Source organism: Oryza glaberrima, chromosome 8 (assembly GCF_000147395.1).
Source record: "Oryza glaberrima chromosome 8, OglaRS2, whole genome shotgun sequence".
Taxonomy (NCBI): Eukaryota; Viridiplantae; Streptophyta; class Magnoliopsida; order Poales; family Poaceae; genus Oryza; species Oryza glaberrima.
In genome coordinates this window covers 2,386,064-2,405,336 of record NC_068333.1, presented here as the reverse complement: position 1 = coordinate 2,405,336, position 19,273 = coordinate 2,386,064, and the positions used below count along the sequence as shown (strand labels likewise).

The following is a 19,273-nucleotide window of genomic DNA, read 5'->3' as shown; positions in this document are numbered from 1 at the left end:
CTAAGGGGATTTGGACCAGCTATCAACGTAGCGTAGTCTATAAAAATATATAGGCGTATTTACCCATGAGCCCAACAATTCAGAATTTCAGACAGGTTATGCTGGCCTTGAATTCCACTGGCCCATCTGTTGAATACAACAAAGAATGCATCAGGCTGTGTTCGACTGCCATAGTTCCCAACCCACCTTTCTCGTCCCAAACTGCTAAACGGTACTGTGATTTTTATAAAAATTTTCTATAGGAAAGTTGATTTAAAAATCACATTAATCTTTTTTTTTAAAAAATAGCTAATATTTAATTAATTATACGCTAATAAGTCGTTTATTTTACGTGCGCAAGGGATTAGCACCCAACCTCAACAGCCGAACACAGCCCGTGCCGTAAATCTCCCAATGGTAAATATAAATTCCATGTAGATCATGCAAGTAATTTCAGGCCTAGCAGTTAAATATAATGGTAAGCTCATCGATGCTTTCTCCTTTTCTCCAAATATAAGACGTATTAGCTTTTAGTAGGGCCTGTAACATTGTACTTGGATCATTGACAATTGCGGAATCAATATCGTATAAAGATTCAATAGTATGCGCGGCACCAAACATTCGTTAGTTCGATCACTAATCAAAAGTGGCAGATGCTGGTTTTTCTTAAAAGCATACACACATTATATTTTTAGACAAAGAGAGTACATTTTAAAATATAAATTGCCCACCACTGGAGGAATAGGAATACTAGCAATTCAAATTGAACTGCATATATTTTATTATTTATACATTAAAATGAAAAAAAAACGAACTGTACAATTTCAGTACAAGAGAGACCACCAATTCATCACTACTACTACTTTCTGTATACATTTACATCTTAGGCAGTCCTAACATGCTGCTTGATCAATATCATAAATTTGTAAAGAATGTGCTGTATTTAAGTTCAGGTAGTTTAACATGCTCCAAGGATCACATTTTTTTTCCCTGCAAAAAGGAAAACATTTTTTTATGTTATAACTGCACATACAAATACACATACACACCGATTTTACACTAGTTCTACGATTGAATATTGTTCTTACCTGAAGGTAATTACAGCTTGATTGCAAAATAAAACCCTTCTCCAGCTACAGCACCAAGTGGGGTAGCAACCAAATAAACCCAAATCTGTGTGTATCTCCCTGTTGCAATGGCCGGGCCAAGTGTTCTTGCTGGATTCATTGATGCTCCTGTCGATGGCCTGTTCCAAAAATATTCAGAACAGAAACAATTAAGCTTAGGAATTAACTATACAAAAAGAGAAAAATGAGCCAACCTAATTAATTAGCACGGCTACTTTAACAAGTGTTTTTATTAATTTTTAAAAATTTTTAACAAGTGTTTAACTGCATGTGTAATATTTTCTTTTTAGAAAACAACTGCATGTTTAATATGTGGATCATTTCTGAATAATAATCGATCTATGTGTACATACCCTGCGACAAGAGCGTTCATCATGATTGTTGCTCCGACTGCCACTGCTATCAGCTCTTTAACCTGAACAAACATTATTTGAACATCATCAGCACATGAAGACAACATAAATTCAGACAAAAAGATACAAGAAAAAGGAACAAAATGCGATAAAATTAGCTAGGAAATTTACTTACCGCATTGGGGTCAGTGGCAAGAGCAGTGATGATGAACAGTAGGACAAACGTTGTAACAAACTCCAGGAAGAATGCTTCCACTGTCCCAACCTTTGGCACCGTCACAATCCCGGGGTTCACCGGATGATACATCCCTTTGACGGCGAACGATGCGGTGATCGAGCCGAGGATTTGCGCAGCAATGTAAGGAAGAAGATGAGCAGGAGGAAGATGACCAAAGACGGCCATGGCAATGCTGACAGCCGGGTTCAGGTGGCAGCCTGAAATGTGGATGAGTGACAGAACCAGCACTGTCACTGCTAATCCTGCCGATGTCGCGATGCCGAGGAGGGTCTCTACACCTTTGTGTTGTTCATCCATGATGATGGTGGACAGCACTGTGAAGATCAGTGTGAATGTGCCAAAGAACTCTGCACCCACCTGAAAGTTGAAGCAACAATATTGTCACAAATTCAGAGCTTCTTCATCTGAAGAACATAAATGCTCTGAACTGAAGAAATGTTTTCTGTCAAAGTTTCAGTACCTTCTTGACAAGAGGAACTGGTGGTTTTATCTTTGGGAGGTCTCCTGGATGCCATAGATGATGATGAGCTTCAGGAGTGGATTCTGCTGGATCAGCGTGCCGTTGCGAGCCGGCATTGGCGGCACCATTGACAAGCTCGAATGGCAGGATCTTGGAGCTCCCGGCTCTTGGAGAGATGATGATGGCGATCCTGTTGCTCTGATCACCTGCCTGCATCTGCATGGGAGGGACAGTAACAGAAGCTGCAGCAGCATCCATGCCCATGCTGCTCATTTTGCCCCCTTCCATGTTCAAAGGCAAGCTACTAATCAACTCTCAACTACTAGCTAATCAACTCTGATGGATTAAGATGGATGAGCTAATGCTTAGCTTTTGGGTTTCTTGATCTTGTTGTAGACAAAGGAATGTTTTTGTCTGAATCTTGGATGAGATGAGCATGGCATGCTGCATGAGGGCTGCTGTATATATAGGCGTCTGAAATTCGGCTTGGTTTACGCATGCGCAAAAAAAAGATTTGAATCTTTGAAACCAATGAACTCTGAAAATTTTGCAGCGGCGGAGGCTGTGGCCGCCGAAGCACCTGCTGAATCAATCTATCCATGGATTTGGGAAAAGCGGAAATGGGATTTGGGATGCCGCGGGGAAGAAGAGCAATGTGATTTAGTTAAGTATATAATTAATTAATTAATTGTTCAAATTAAAATGTCAACTTACCTCTTCTCGAGTATTCGAGCACCAAATGAGAAGCACCAGTTGTTGTAGTATATCTGTCAAATAATTATAGTATTTCTTCTTGTGTGTTGTCGTCAGCTCTGAATTGATCTCTGGTTAAGACAGAATTAATTGATTAACGTTTGAATTAATATTCTGCAGTTAGCTGTAGATGAGATTGTTTGACCTGTTGGTTTAGCAGAAAAAACGTGTTAATTTTTCTCTTTTGATCTTGTTATATTAATTGATCAATCCCTGCAAACCAAAGCTGGATTAGAGAGTTGATACAACCATAATTATTAGTTAAACCTTGCTGTTAGAGGGATAAATTTCCAGCAGCAGCTTGAAGCTTCTATGCAAGAACTCAAGGCCAAGAGGATGCATGCGTTGACCTTGCCAAATCCTGCCTTTCCAAAAACCATGGATGCAGAATTGCAGACAGACGATGATCCGGAGCCGGTGTCTTTCTGCCGCTGCAAATTCTGATCTTTAATGGTATCAGCTATTAACACTTTAACAGTTAGCACCATGCATGCCACACACGGCTCGCTCGCAGTGCGCGGAAGTTGAGGCACAGATATACTCCTTCAAGAAAGAGATCTTCCGGCTAGCTTCACGAGATGGTGGGCTAGACAATTTGGATTCAAAGCCTCACGCTTTCTAATTATTTGATATATATTAGATCCTTCCCTAATATTCACGTTTTCAAATATACTCCGTCCATTTTAAAATATAGCCATTGACTTTTTACATAACCTTTAGTCATTGGTCTTATTAACAAAATTATATAAATATAATTTATTTTGTTGTGGCTTGTTTTATCATTAAATAAAGTATAATCCTAACTTATACTCCCTCCGTACTCATAAAGGAAGTCGTTTAGGACAATGTTTAAGTCAAACCTTGGGAATATAAATCATAAATAACTCTTAAGTTGTTGAGTTTGAAAACGTAAAAATTATATGAATAGATTTGTCTTGAAAAATACTTTCATAAAAGTATACATATATCACTTTTCAATAAATATTTTTATAGAAACAATAAATCAAAGTTATGTTTTGGAGACCGTGTCGCTATCCTAAACGACTTCCTTTATGAGTATAAAGGGAGTACTTTAACATATTTGTACTAAATTTTTTAATAAGACGAATGATCAAACTGCGAAAAATTAACAGTGTCATATAATATAATAGTATATAGTACAGTTCACTGCACCATGCTGTTCATCCAAACATCAGCCACACCACTGATCCAAGTTCGGAAATTCAGACATTGCTCATGGCCTTTGAGATGAGTAGGGAAGAGAAGGAAAGCAGTGGCAGTGTTGCAGCAGTTGGTGTGCCGACAATGGGGCCAATTAAGCGAGAGCAACAGGGTTGCCATGAAATCAATTGCTGGCACTGGGGCATACTCCCCCGTCCCAAAAAAAAACAAACTCTGGTTTCCGTGCCCAATGTTTGACCGTCCGTCTTATTTGAAAAAATTATAAAAAAAATTAAAAAGACAAGTCACGCATAAAATATTAATCATGTTTTATCATCTAACAACAATGAAAATACGAATTATAAAAAAATTTCATATAATACGGATAGTCAAAGTTAGATATAGAAATCCAGGGTTTGCCTTTTTTTAGGACGGAGGGAGTATGTTGGAATTAAACTTCAGTTACAAACACGTAGGAATAAAAAAAATTATGGAGAGATTCATGCAAATTACTAAATTTATTTCTTCTAGGTACATATATGTCTGTATATATATACTTGTGACTAACCGACACGATGTACTTTTGCATGCAGGAATTCCATGGTTCTTGGAACTTACCGATCGATGAATTTCACCCAAATGTAAATACATCAAATTCTTTTTATTCATGACCAAGTGGCATGTTAGGAAATGCTATAGTGCAGATGCCACCAATGTAATTTTAATTTTGGGTTGGTCTGATATTTGTACATTGATTTTTTTATGAAAATATTTGCACTGTCCATCAATTAGCAACTTGATGTGTTTAATACTACATCTATCTTTCTGCTTCTTTTAAACGTACAACTGCAACTCACTGAATCTATGCGATTCAAAGTGTTGTTATTAACACTCTCATGTTCTCATGTTGAGATAATGTTTTGTTTCCTGGTTTTGAAAGATCAGTTTGTCTGTCTCTCACACTGACAAATCACCATCTGGTAGTTCCCAATCTCCAGAAATAACAACCACAAGATTATCAATGCATGCATTATGAGATTGGTTATGCATGTAATTATCATGTCACCACTAACTAGCTAGCTCATCAATGTTATGCTGAAATGTAATAATCCAACCATTCATACTAGAATCAATCGAAAAATACAACTAATTTAATACTACACAAGAACACATTCACCACCATCTACAAGAAGAAATGAGAAGAAATTAAGATGAGATTAGGGCTTGATGAGAGTGTAAGTGGCTGCTCCGGCGATGGCGCCGAGCGGCGGCGCGACGAGGTAGATCCACATTTGCCTGTACTCGCCCGTCGCCACCGCCGCCCCGACCGTCCTCGCCGGGTTCATCGACGGCCCCGTCGACGGCCTGAATAATTCCCAAATATTCTCACATTTGTCTTCTTGATCGAAACAAAGCAAATGTAATGAGCTTAAAATTTGGATTAATTTGTCATTCTCACGTACGTACCCTCCGACGAGAGCGTTCATCATGATCGCTGCAGCAATCGCAATGGCCACCAGCTCCTTGCTCTGCACAAATTCAAACAAAATTGAGTAAATTCCACTTTACACCGCCGGGTAGAATGTATTCTTGTTTCATTTTGCACCGGGTTTAATATATATTTTCACTTTGCACCAGGGTATATCAAAATAATTTCCATTTTGCACAAGATTGTGTCATATAACTATTGAAAAATCTTATAAACCATGAGAGAAACTTGTGTTTTTTTTAATTTAGACCGCCTTTCATACAGTTTCATCCATATTTTATGAATTTGACAAAATTTCGATTTGTTTGATGATGTATACTTGTACTAAGTGAAACTTATTTGAAGGTAACCCGATGTAAACTGAAAGTATGTGCTAATTAATTAAACCTGGGGTAAAGTGAAACTAGCGCAATTTACTCAAATAGAGTAAATTTCAAATTATCTGACCAAAATTCTCTTGAATTGCACGGTGAAAGATAAAATTTTAAAGATTGAGCACTTGCCGAGCTCGGGTCAGTGGCGACGGCGGTGATGACGAACACGAGCACGAAGGTGAGCGCCACCTCGACGACGAACGCCTCGCCGGCGCCGACGCCGGCGGCCGGCACGGTCGCCATGACGGCCGGCCGCGCCGGGCGGTACACGCCCTTGGCGAGGAACGCGGCGGCGAGGGACGCCGCCGTCTGCGCCGCCGCGTAGGGGAGGAGGTGTGCCGGCGGGAGGTGGCCGAGCGCGGCCATGGCGAGGCTCACCGCCGGGTTGAGGTGGGAGCCCGAGATGTGCACCACGGAGAGGACGACGGCGACGACGGCCAGCCCCGCCGACGCCGCCACGCCGACGAGGTTCTCGGCGGCGCCGCCGTGCCGCGCGTCCATCACGACGGTGGACAGCACCGTGAAGACCAGGATGAACGTGCCGATGAACTCCGCCGCAACCTATTGTAGAAAAAAAAAACCGAAATTTTGGTAAAATTTCGGAAATTTTGAATGATGTTTTGATGCAGTTTTTGAACTTGAGCATGATTTCGCTGAATTTGAACAATTATATTTATCGAATTCGAACAAATTGGGAATTTTTAACAGCCTACTGGGACCCATGTAGTGAGGGCTCTATATATATGGGAAATCCAAAATATTTCCGGCACTCCACTAAAATATATATATATATATATCCCGGAAACGATGGAAACAAAACTCGGAATTTTGGACGGAAAAGGTTCAATTGAACTGATTTTGGCCACATATGAATATTTTTGGACTCGGAACTATCTTTTCCGGTCAAAAAAACATATGAATATTTTTTTTCTTAATTAAAAAAACTAATTTTTTTTGTTCCCATCAGGAGACCGAAACTTCCAAAAAGGTGCTAATAGGGGTGCAGCGTACTTACGTGCATTTACGCACGTTGTGAACGTCTACATTTATACTGTGTTTCTTAAAGAAAGAAAAATAAATAATACCTTTATCCTAAAATAATTGTAATTTTAGGTTATTACCATATATTAAGGTTTAAGAAAAAAATTATGATGCCACTAATTAAATAGAATATAGGTAAGAGTGGTTGAGGGTAGAATAGAACAAATTTTAAATGAGAAGTGATTGATGGGACAATTAATACTCTATTGTGACAACTATTTTAAAATAAATTTAAATCCTAAAAATACAATTATTACAAGAGGAGTTAGTATCGAACACTTAGTAGAGTCCATTTTCTTAATACCTTCTTGACAAGTGGCACCTCTTTGGCACGCCCTTGCTGCTGATCATGATCATCAGTCTTAGGTTGGCCAGTCGTCTTCTCCGGCGTCTCGACCGGCACCACCACCTTGGAGATGCCCGGCGATCTCGGGGTGGTACCATCGCCGCCGCCGGCGACGGCGGCGGAGAGGCTCCGGTCAACCGGCGACGCCGAGCACATGTCGATGGCCACTTGATTATGATTTACATCACTACTACTCTCAGCCATCTCTCGGTTAATCTCTCTGCAATGTTAATTGTAAATGCACTTTGATTTCTCCTGAAATGTTCATTGATAATGATCTTCTCATGGTGATTGAGCAGACTCATTCATGTTACAAAACAGGTATTTATAGGGTGTTTAATAAGAGGATGAAATTATTAATTATAGGTTGGTTGAATATATATAGTCCAAATAAGGAGTCACCAAAGTCCAGTTCTGCATTGGAAGCATTTGTGTGAGCCTGGAGCCTAGGAGAATATGATGAGGAATATCTGGATATAAAGCTAATCAGCTAGTGTATCAACAAGGAGATTACTGCTGAGTCAGTGTTTTTACCTGCATTGTCTTGTGGCCTCCTGCCAGGAAGAGTTTGATTGGATGTGACGAAGGCATATATATATATATATATATATATATATATATATATATATATATATATATATATATATATATATATATATATATATATATATATATATATTCAAAGAGATTATATTCTTGTGCATATTCCAAGGATTTTTTTTAAAAAAATAAAAATAAAATGATAGTAATGTAAGGAAGATTCATTACTCAGGGCACATCATATTTTTGCATGTATGGAGGTATTGGAGTGAGAAATTTCCCAACACTTTCTCTTGAACCAAGCCATAGATATTGAATTATGGATCATATGCATGCACTGATCAACATGTTTTAACTTGCAAGAGTTGCCTGTTTGTAGAGTACCGTAATTTCTTTCTTATCTAAATCAACTCTTTTACTAGTATATCAGCATCCAACCCACAATCTATCCAGCAGAAACAATATTTGTGAAAACACCAGAATAAAAAGATATCAAGCACGTGTGATTATATAGCCTTATATAAATGAAGAAAATATGAGTTTACTATGTTTTGTAACTTAGAAACTTGAATCCCAATTTCAGTTCAAGTCCTGTGGGTGACAACGTTATTTGTACCTGTACTAACAGAATCAGGTGATTAATAATTCATAATTTACAAGAATCAGCAGAAAACAAAGCTAGGCTGCAGAACAAGCAAACTGATTAATTGTGGTCTTTAAACTCTGAAGCCGTTGGATGTATGAACCCAACGAAGTCCATTTGAATGCGATTTATTATTGGCTGACTTCCATTTGAAACTCTGTTCGCATGAATACGATTTATTCCATTTGCAACTCTGCTCACATGCAGTACATGGCCATTTCATAGAACAAAAAAAAAATGCAGTAGTATGATTCGGAATAAGAGAAGTCAAGTATTTATCAGATACATGAGCCATGATTAAATAAATGACAGAAGAATAATTCCACCAATATGTCATGGTGATCATTTGGGCTTGGCCTTGTCATAAACTAGTACAGAGAATACTACTAGGACAAACAATTCCTGGTTTTGTGTACGTTAGATATATATAAACTGCATAAACAAGAATATCAGTGAAGCACTGCTCAGAAAACGAATTCGTCCTTTCGTACAAGCCATGGTATGCAGACCCGTTATTAAACTTCTACCAGGATGCTGACCCCACTTACAGTGACCCCTTCTTTAACCGGTAACAACAGTTTGGAGAGAATGAGAGAAAGTAACATTCCATGGGTTTCATTATCATATCTTTATCAAACCCCTCAAAGGGCAACCAAGTTTATTTCAAACTGGAAATGCGAACGTAGGTACATCTAAGAATTTTACAATCCCGCATAAACGAATGCCGTGGGATTGTGGAGAATTATTGTTGAAGTCTCGGTGTTTTAAAAGATGTAACAGGACACAAACTGAATTTTTCTAGATGCTTGAGAGCTAAACAGAAGAACCAGAGTGTAGAGAGCTTCTTGCGATCTCTAAGGCATCCTCGACAGAGGTTGCACTTTTGAGCTTAGCTTTGTCTACAACGGGCTGAGACTTAGCGAGTTGAGGAAGAAGCGAAAATTCCTGAAATATGGTGGAGGTTTCATCAGAACTAGGTATGCTGCTTATAGTCAAATAACTTGCAGTTCAGAATTAAGTTCAAAGGAACAGAAAAGAAAGATCCAAATAAGCAAATACTCCCTCCGTCCCAAAATAAGTGCAGTTTTACACTATTCATGTTCAACGTTTGACCGTTCGTCTTATTAGAAATTTTTTTATGATTAGTATTTTTATTGCTATTAGATGATAAAACATGAATAGTACTTTATGTGTGACTAAATATTTTCAAATTTTTCAAATAAGACGGACGGTCAAACGTTGGGCACGGAGGTAGTATTTTGTTATGACAGAAGTTATGCCAGTAGTTTATTACCTCTGAGCTACCACTCTCAAGGAAAACACCCTTCAGTCGACTATCTGCACAGTACAAGAAGGCAAAGGTAATAAGATGTGCAAATGAGAGTACAAAGATACTCTAGAGTGAAAGACAACTGATTACCAGAGTCAATCCAGAAGGTAGCAATCTTTGGTTCAAAGCTTCCCACTTCAATTGTTTCGCCAACTGCTCAGCACAACAGAGAGGGTATTGAGTTTGTGATTTTGAAGTCTAACAGGACATGCGTTATGTAGTAGGAATTACTTATGTTATATACTGTACCATTATCACCGTAAAATTGCCACCAAATTTTCCTTGAACTTCCTTCGTACTCAAAAACTCTTGAATAGAAATATGGAAGGTAGTCATAACTGCATCGTAATGGCAAATTAAAGCAGCACTAGCAGATGAACTAATGCAGTACACTTTCTACCCATTAACTTACGGCTTTGTGTGTGATGTTAGGAGTGCTTCAACACAGTGGTGTGCAGACTTCCGAGCATGATCCACATGCTCAACTCGAGTCATTCTATCATACATCTGCCAAAGAATTTGACAGAAAATCATATTCTGGAATCCAATTCTTCATGATTATAAGATAAACGCAGTGAGCTCCTACCTTGAGGGGAAAAGCTGCTACATCTCCAATAGCAAAGATACCAGGTATACTAGTTCTAAACAAGGAATCAACCTGTAAAAGAAGTACTTAATTAGCTCTATTAAGAAATACTACCTCCGTTTCAGGTTATAAGACTTTCTAGCATTGCTCACATTCATATAGATGTTAATGAATCTAGGCACACATATATGTCTAGATTCATTAGCATATATATGAATGTGGGCAATGCTAAAAAGTCTTATAATATGAAACGGAGGAAGTAAGATATAGCAATTGATTATCAGGATGCCAAACATCTATAAAACACATGTAGGATAACATATTAACATGTCCAAAGCAAAAAAAGAATACAATACCAAGGCTTTAACTGAAAAAATCATCTAATATGAGTCAGTTGGTGCACTGTAAAATCGATCCTACTCAAGTTTCGCACATGAAGATCAAAACAAGCACAGATGCTCGGAAATTTCATGGGGAATGTAGTGGTTTTTTATTTTTTGTTCCAGGAATAACTGCCATAGATCACATTGCAGAATGCAGACTACTAGTACAAAAGTAAAACAACTACAGACTAATATGAGAATAAAACAAGATTCATTAACTTTATCATCAATAATTGAAAACAAACCTCTATTCCACCAACTTTAGTGTTGACCCCAACAGCTTCAAATGGGCCAATAACTGGTCTTGCTCCTATACCAACAATAACCTGAATTGACAAATGTTCTTGTTAAAATAATTTTAGAAGTGTCAGTGACTGCACAGATGATCAAATATAACAAAAAAAAAAACTAGTTTAAATGTCTCAGTGATGCTGCTTGGAATGAGCTGATCTTCACTTAGTTTACATCAGCTCGCCAAGTATTTGACCACTCCTCAACATATGTGACTCATGATTAAGGCAATATTTGATAATCCACAGCATATGCAAATATTCAAGGCAATTTTTGATAACATACTTTCATCCTGAGCAACAAATAATTAAGATGATGAAACAAGATATTTGCACAAAAAAAAGAAGAAGAAGAAGGTCGTAACTGTATCAGCTTCAACTACAGATCCATCTTCAAGTACTGCAGATGACACCCTACCATCAGAGCCAGCTTCAAGTTTATCAATAAGAGCTCCCTGGTTGGAACAAAATATACATGAGCTCAAATATGTTGACAAAATAAATTAAGCAAATGAACTTGACGAAGCTATTACCTTTATGAATTTGACACCATTTTGCTGATACAGTTCCTCATACTTCTTAGCAAGGGAAGGTGTAAAGAGTCTTGGCATAATGTGGTCCTCTGGGAATATAATCTATAAGCAGCTTTAATTAGAAAATTGCTTGTACAAATAAGAGTCTTCATAAAAAACTGAACAAGGAAACACTGTGGCTTACAGTTGTGTCGAGATTCCAGCCACAAGCTGCTGCTGCTACCTCCATGCCAATATAGCCCCCACCAATAACAACAATTTTCTTTGCTTTTCCCTATAAAGATAAAACAAACTATGATTTCAGCAATAAATGTTAAAAGGTGAGAATATGCAGGGAAAAAATTGAGATTATTTCTTGAAAGTCAAATGAGAGAATCCAGTTCTGGTGTACATGAAACATCTAGCACTATTTGTTGACAGGACATACCAATGAAGATACTAGAGAATCCGCATCAGCAACATCACGTATATAGTGAACTCCAGGCAAATTTCCTCCAATCTTAGCAGGTAACCTGAAAGGAAGCATCAACATTACAGATGGCAACAAACAACTTCTGGGTTTAATATAAAGCCTGTATCCATTCCATGCATACAATCTCAGTGAAGAAATTTTCATTTGATTACTATAGCATACAAGTTTATCTTAAGAATTCTGAGTGAAAAAAATCATGAAACCTCTAATCATGAATTCATATAAGGGCCTTGCAAAAGATAAATTTTCAACTGTTTGAAGGTTACCTTGAAGCTTCACAGCCAGTAGAAATAATAAGTGACCCATACTTCAGAATTTTCCCTGATGAAGTTTTTAAGGTATGTGTTTTGCCATCAAACGCTACAACTGGATCCTCATACAATACCTTAATAAGAGTTCAATGGCTTCAGATAGAGGTCATACTGTATTTTCAAACACATTGAATAAAGTTTAACAATAGTGTCAAGACTACCTCTATGCCGTTCTCCTTGTACCATTCAGCAGTCTGCCTCTGCCCACCTGATCCAACACAGGTATGAAAGCCCTGCAACAAGACGAATCTCAAGAATTTGAGTCTATATGCCTAAATGGGTGGCTTTGGGCTGTACCCTTAATGGTTCAGTGTGAAGCGTACAAATCTCTCATATCAGCTAAAAGAACACTACAGAAAGTGTAATGCCAACAAACTGGAGCAGACTTCACTGAAGTCCAAATAAGCCATCATACAGAAATTTACAGTAGGCAAGGCCTTAGGTAGCGCACACCCACACCATCACCTACTAGCATAGCATGAACAAATGCTACTTATCATCATTAAGTTGTCCTGATTACTTACAGGTAGACGAGCAGGCTTCTTGTCTGGAGGGAAAAGATAGCCCTTTGTCAGTGCTGGTCGCTCATATGGCGGATACGCCTGCATTACAGTAAGCAAACCCCATCATAAATCTCAAAAAAAAAAAAAATCAGCCAATCAATACATTGCAGTTACATGAGAACAATGACCAAACAACGCATTCATTTTCATATCATGAACACAGAAACCTTTTAACCCGGTTCTCTAATCAACATAGTAGCAAAAATTCGTGTTCCGAAACTCTGAACCAGATTGGGCACTAACCTCCTTGGAGACGATGCAAAGGCGGCCATCAGCCATGCCGTGCTCGACGAACGTCCTCGCCGCGTAACCGGCCGCGTTGCCTCCACCCACGATCACATACCTGCGACTCGGGTTCGGCAATTCATCAAACACCTGATGAGCATTCCATTTCTTCTTGGGCTTGGACACACCACCCACCCACCCACCCACTCCAAAGAACCAGAGAAAAAAAAAACACTAAATCAGGCTCGGATCAAAGAACCTGAGAGCAAAACACCCACTCGCGATTCTCGTTGTCGAACCCCGCACCCGCCGCCGCGGAGACGCAGAATCTCCGGCGGGGAAGCACCGGGACAGCCCGCGCACCACCACCACCAAGCCCACGCTGCCGCAGCGCCCACGAGATGCACCCCTGCGACGACGCCGCCGCGGCCGTGGAAGCCATCTCCGCCGCCTTCCGCCGGAGAGCTACGGCCACCTCTCCAAGGGAGGGAACAATCGCTGCGTCAGGGGGACCTAGATGCAATTTCAGAAAGTTTCGGGGGGGCGGAGAGAGGAGGGAGAACCTGAGGTCATGGCCGTCTCTCTCGTCGGCGGCGGCGGCGCGGCCTTATAGGTGGAATAGTTTAAAGGGGAAGGGGTTGGGTGCGATTTGGCGGCGGCGGAGGGGCGCGGTGGCCGTTGAGGGAGGCCAAGGGGCGGCGACGGAGTGGAGAGAGAAAGAAGAAGATGGCCGTCGAGTTGAGAAGAGAATTGAATTGTTTTTTTTCTCTCCTCTTTGGATCTTTTGCATATATATGCTCTACTAGGAAATTGTATTTTGCTTCATGCCGAACTAAAGAATGGATGGATGATTTTGTGATAAATAATTGATATATAAAAAATATTTTTTAAAAGAAAATCATACGGTATTGCTTCAAAGAAATGCTACAATCTTCAATGGTGATTATGGCACGGTGTTGCATTGCAGGTGATCGATTCCATTATTAACATGTGCAAAGCGTATGAAGATGCCCAAACTGTTTAATGATTGTACGCCGGCCTCAAAATGCTGTAATTCCTTTTGGTTTTCTTCCTGTGGCACCTCTCTAAGGTGATCTTTTATGTCTAAACTCTCATATAATAAATCATACTATTTAGAAGTTTAGAAAGCGTGCTACTCTTAACTTTTTCTTACAGAGAAGAGTGTGAATGGTTTGAATGTAGTTATGATTTTTTTTTAAAAAAAATTGATCTTTGGAACAGAGGAGTTTTTGGTGAGATGCCTATATTCGAAAAGAGAGATTTCTTTTCTTTAAGATTTGGAAAAGTTTTCTATGTTTCATATGAGGGTAAGATCAGCATTCGAAGATTCGCCACTTGTTTGCTGATATATATTTGTATGGTGAGTGAGTAACAGTTTCATGCTATTTTGAATTTGAGAAAGAAAAATTGGCTTGTACTTTTGAGAGGGGGGAGAGAGACAAAGCAGCTAGTAGTCCATCTATCCACTGACCACTAAACATCATTTTCAATGAATCTAGAGGTTGAACACTAGCAGTAGCAAACACAAATTAAATAGAGGGACTGAGGTATCATGTTTGGTGTCTCACCATGATTGGATTTTGCTCAGCTGTTGTGTAGCCTCTGCAGTCTCCGGACTCCAGATAACACCAGAACATATATACTACTCTAGTGCCTACCGTGAAAGAACATTTGGCATTTGGCAGATGGAAAACTTGCAGTCATTTTCTTCAACCCAGTGTCCAACTTTCTTGTGATTCCCAGCTTTGCTTTGCTGGAGTAGTTGGCAGTACAATGAAACCCAAATAGGTTTCAGACTTAGCCAAAGGGCAGCTTGCAATGTATTTGCATGTGGATCAAGTGAGCTAAGCCACCTGTTATCTCCTCAGCTCTATCAATACACAATGTTTAGCAATGTGGTACACATGACCACCTGAGCCTCTGAGGAACAGAGGAATTCAGGTTTCCTACACAGCTCATTGTTTACAAGCTCTATCCCCTCAGGCCCAATAGTGATGACACTGCGAAATTTGGATTCAGCTTTCACCTTAAGTGCAATGGATTCTACACAAGTACAGATGCAGGACATCAAATAGTTCTCCAAACAGAATTTGACCGCAGCAACAGAGGCAAGAGTTTGAAAGTGGTATATATTAGCATAGCTTGCGCAGCAGGATCATCTCTTCCCAAAGAAATGATCTATCTGAGATTGCCCACCTCTGCTTCCAACCTTCTGTGCCTTAGGCCATAGTGCTTGAGTCTTGCTATCCTGCAGCAAACATTGCAGAGATTGATGCAGGTGGTTAGTTATGAGACAAAACTACTTTACTGTCTGACAAGGAAGGAGATGAGGAAAACTTATCAAACTGACTTGGAATTTGCCAAGATCTCTCAAAATTTTGACCTTTCCCCCACGTCCGTCTGGCCCTACGGCGATCAGATTCCTTTTATTTGCATTTGTGTTGAGAGATCCAGGGGTAGCTACGCCCTTGCACCATTTGCCGACGCTTTTTCCTGTTCCCTCTCCACCAAGATTTCTAATTGGTATTTGGAAGTCATCTGGTTGTAAACAAAACACAATTTGCTTCAAACAATGTTGTTAAGTACATGTGCTGAAAAAGGAACATCAGTATATTCAAAGAATTGGTAATAAGAAAAGGAGGTCATTAAACAGAAAGTTTGTTAAGCATTCTTTCAGAATCAAGTACTCATTCATTAGAAATATTGGTCAAATTTATGTTCTATGCCTCTTCCCCCTGAAAATTAGAATGTTGAAAAGAAAAATAGCCCTGTGAACTTGAATATGCATATTATTATGCAACTTAAATTCAGAAGTTATCTCTGCTTGATGGACCATACAATAACTTACCTGAAAGAGAATTGAAATTGTGAACCTGCTGGGGTCCAGTGCCAGGAGCCATTCTAGTAGCTTGTTTAGAGATGCCATCAATCGTCAGTGTTTCTTTCTCCCATGTCGAAGTTGTAGCTTTCATACTTCTTACAACAGGAGTTTCTTGAAAGCTTTGAAGTTTGTTTGTGGTAAAGCTCTCCTGAAGTGCTGATCTTTCAGTTACCATGGATGGTTTTAGAAAGGAATTTTCCTCTGCTACATATGTCTTGCATGATATGGATTCCTTCCTATAACGTTCTTGAAGACTAGACCGACTTTTGAAATCCAAATCGTTACCATCGTTCCCAAATGGTTTGGCAGAAAGTCCTTTCTTGTGTTCATGTTGGAAGACAGAATCATCAGCATCTAAGTCAATCACATCCGCATGCTTGTCGTCCATTTTGTCTTTTATATTCAGGTCATTTTTAGCTTCAGGTGATGGCCCAGGCTTGTCGCATGGATCATGCATCACTTCATCGAGCTTCATCGGATAATCTCCACATCCAGCAGCAAGACCCGAGAAACCATTATTAACTGTGGTATTTCCTGAATTTGTCTGGTCAGCTTTAAATTTCTTTGCAGACCTCAGGTCCCTAATCACACCATTTTCTTTTTCTTCTTGTTCCTTCTCAAGGTCTTGTACTCTTGCCTGTAGTTAAAAAGGGTTATCTGCACTGAAAATACACATCCAGCAAAAAGATACCCCCCGTATGGACTTACCTTTAACTTCTTAATGAGTTCTTTTGCCTTCTCAAACCTCTGCTGGGAACGAGATTCTGATCTTCCCAGAACATTGCATTGGATCATCAATTCTTTGTAGCTCCTAAAAAGATCGTGTTACTTTTTTTAGAGGGAAAATAACGTGTTACTGAAGCATTCCAATCATGGAGCAGTAGCCTTATTAAGCTTCATCATGTTCAGTAAAATTTTCACTAGTGTTAAACACATCCAATTGGCATAGAGAACAGCTTGGTTGAACAATCAATGAAGTTAAGTATGTTCTTTGGCCTGTATATAACCTGCATGCCTATGTGTGCGCATTGTATTGTGTGTTGAGTATGTGCATCTAATTGTACTAGGAAAAAAATCATCTGCATCCCTCAGTACATTCTGCAAGTGCTATTAGCCTATTACCATCTCTAATCAATATACAATCCAAACTATTTCGCTTATCAAGAATGTTTATTTCATTCTCAAAATTGACCATAAAACCCCCATAAATCTTATAACACAAACACTCACTACAATTTATGTTTGATAACCTCACACTTCGATAAAGTACAAAGCTCTGCATCCATTTGCATATACTATTCGACACAGAAAGCTAAAGCAGATAGCATGCTTTCAGTTATTGGTCAACTATTACCAGCATAACAAGTACATAAGTGGTTAATAAACCCTATCATCAGTTAATTATGCTTAAAGGCATGCAATTAACCATAAACACACCGCTTCAAGATAAGTATAATAAAGAGGAAATTTTACTTGTTCCGAAGAGCAAGAGATCTCGTCAAAACATCAACCGCATTCGCAGCATTTCCATGGTTACCAAGTGATGCCAACTTAAGGATCTCTTCCTCCTGAAGGTTCATATCTGTCGACCTAATGGACAAAACAAATTATACTCTAAAAACTAAATACATTCCACTTATCAAACACAAACATTTGCATCTTTCAGGTGGAAATGAACAAACATACAGCTTCAATGCTGCAAGTTCCTTCGCCAATGAGAGGCCCTTCTCCTGCAACCTGCCACATTCTGATGTCTTCCTTGACAATTCCTGTCATGAAGTACAAATGCAATTTCATCAATCCACTAATCCATCAAACATCAGGTGCTGAATCGATCGATTTTACCTCTGTTTTCGCATTGAGCAGATGCTGAACACATTCTTTCTCCCTCCTGACCGATTCCTTCATCACCTCCGCCTCGGCCGCCTTCTCCCTCCACATAGCAACCTGAACCAAAAATCACCAAGAAACCATTAGAAATCCAAAGCGAGACGCAAACCCAACACAAGATCCACCCAAATTCGGGGGGCCAGCAGCAGCGCTCGCCTCGGCGTTGAGCTTCTGGATCCCGTCGCGCTGCTCGTCGAGCACCCTGCCGAGGGAGGCGGCCTTCTGCTCCAGCCGCGCGACCTCGGCGGCGAGCTCCTCTCGGTCGGCGCCGCCATCGGTGGGCTCGTGCCGCGAGGGGGAGGAGGAGGCGGTCTGCGTGGGGCACGCGCCGGTGGATTGGAAGAAGAGGCGGGTCGGTGGGTGGGCGGCGCCGCATGGCTGCTTGCAGATGGGGCAGGTGAGCTTCTTCTTCCCGCCCGGGCAGTACTCCAGCCATTGCTCCAAACTGCTCAAGATTCAAGAAGAATCATCCAGACCGCCATTGCCGGATCGATTCGAAGAGGAGGAGGAGGGAGGTGGAGGACGAACCAGAGGGCGTGGAAGACGTGGCCGCAGGCGGGGAGGCAGTGGAGGTGCTGATCGGAGAGCGGGCGGAGGTCCTCGTAGCAGATGGTGCAGACCGGCCATGCGGCGGCGCCGGTCATGGCGGCGTCGTCGTCGTCGGCGGCGGTGGCATCCGGCGGATGCGGACGGTGGCCTCCTCCTCCTCCTCCTCTTCTTGTGGTTAGATTTGGGAGAGGAGGGGAAAAGAAGCCGCTCGCGCCTGAGCGGCTGAGCGCGTTTGGTTTCCCGCGAGTTCGCGAGTTTCAAAATTTTTCGTGGCGGGACGACGATTATTTTTCGTTTACTGGTGTTGTTTATTATGGTTTAGAAATTAGCGTAATTACTTTCCAAATTCAATCAGAATACTTTTACTATGTGAAGGAAAATCCCCCGTGTTTTTTATGTTTTTTTTTGGCGAGGATTTTCGATTCTCTCCCAATGGTTTTCGAATGTTAAAACCTTCTATAAATTTAAAAGCTATGGCTCCGTTTGAAAAAAAAATTTGAGATTACAACGTCCATAAAGGCTGGGTTTAGTTCCCAACTTTTTCTTCAAACTTTCAACTTTCCATCACATCAACACTTTCCTACTCACACAAACTTTCGTTCCAATTTCAATCAAACTTTCAATTTTAGCGTGAACTAAACACACTCGAAGTTTGAAAGTTTGTTGTTCCATTTTCTATTATATTTCAGCGCGATACACGATTGCCACAAAATTTCCTACGGAAAACCAAAATAT

General features: G+C 40.1%; 2 protein-coding genes and 1 pseudogene across 2 annotated transcripts; all 3 read right to left on the bottom strand.

The window, feature by feature from the left end:
* Positions 1-1,077: 1,077 nt before the first annotated feature.
* Positions 1,078-2,445, bottom strand: LOC127783346 (aquaporin NIP3-2). The gene is made up of 4 exons (XM_052310603.1): positions 2,158-2,445; positions 1,635-2,054; positions 1,460-1,521; positions 1,078-1,225 (listed from the first exon to the last, which is right to left on the bottom strand). The coding sequence occupies exons 1-4, from the start codon at positions 2,443-2,445 to the stop codon at positions 1,078-1,080; spliced, it is 918 nt and encodes a 305-aa protein (XP_052166563.1).
* Positions 2,446-5,288: 2,843 nt separating this feature from the next.
* Positions 5,289-7,525, bottom strand: LOC127782021 (aquaporin NIP3-3-like). Its single transcript, XM_052309094.1, has 4 exons — positions 7,280-7,525; positions 6,064-6,495; positions 5,539-5,600; positions 5,289-5,436 (listed from the first exon to the last, which is right to left on the bottom strand). Exons 1-4 carry the CDS (start codon positions 7,523-7,525, stop codon positions 5,289-5,291), a joined length of 888 nt encoding a protein of 295 aa, XP_052165054.1.
* A 1,570-nt stretch (positions 7,526-9,095) lies between these two features.
* LOC127782020 (uncharacterized) lies at positions 9,096-19,260 on the bottom strand (annotated as a pseudogene).
* Between the last annotated feature and the right edge of the window lie 13 nt (positions 19,261-19,273).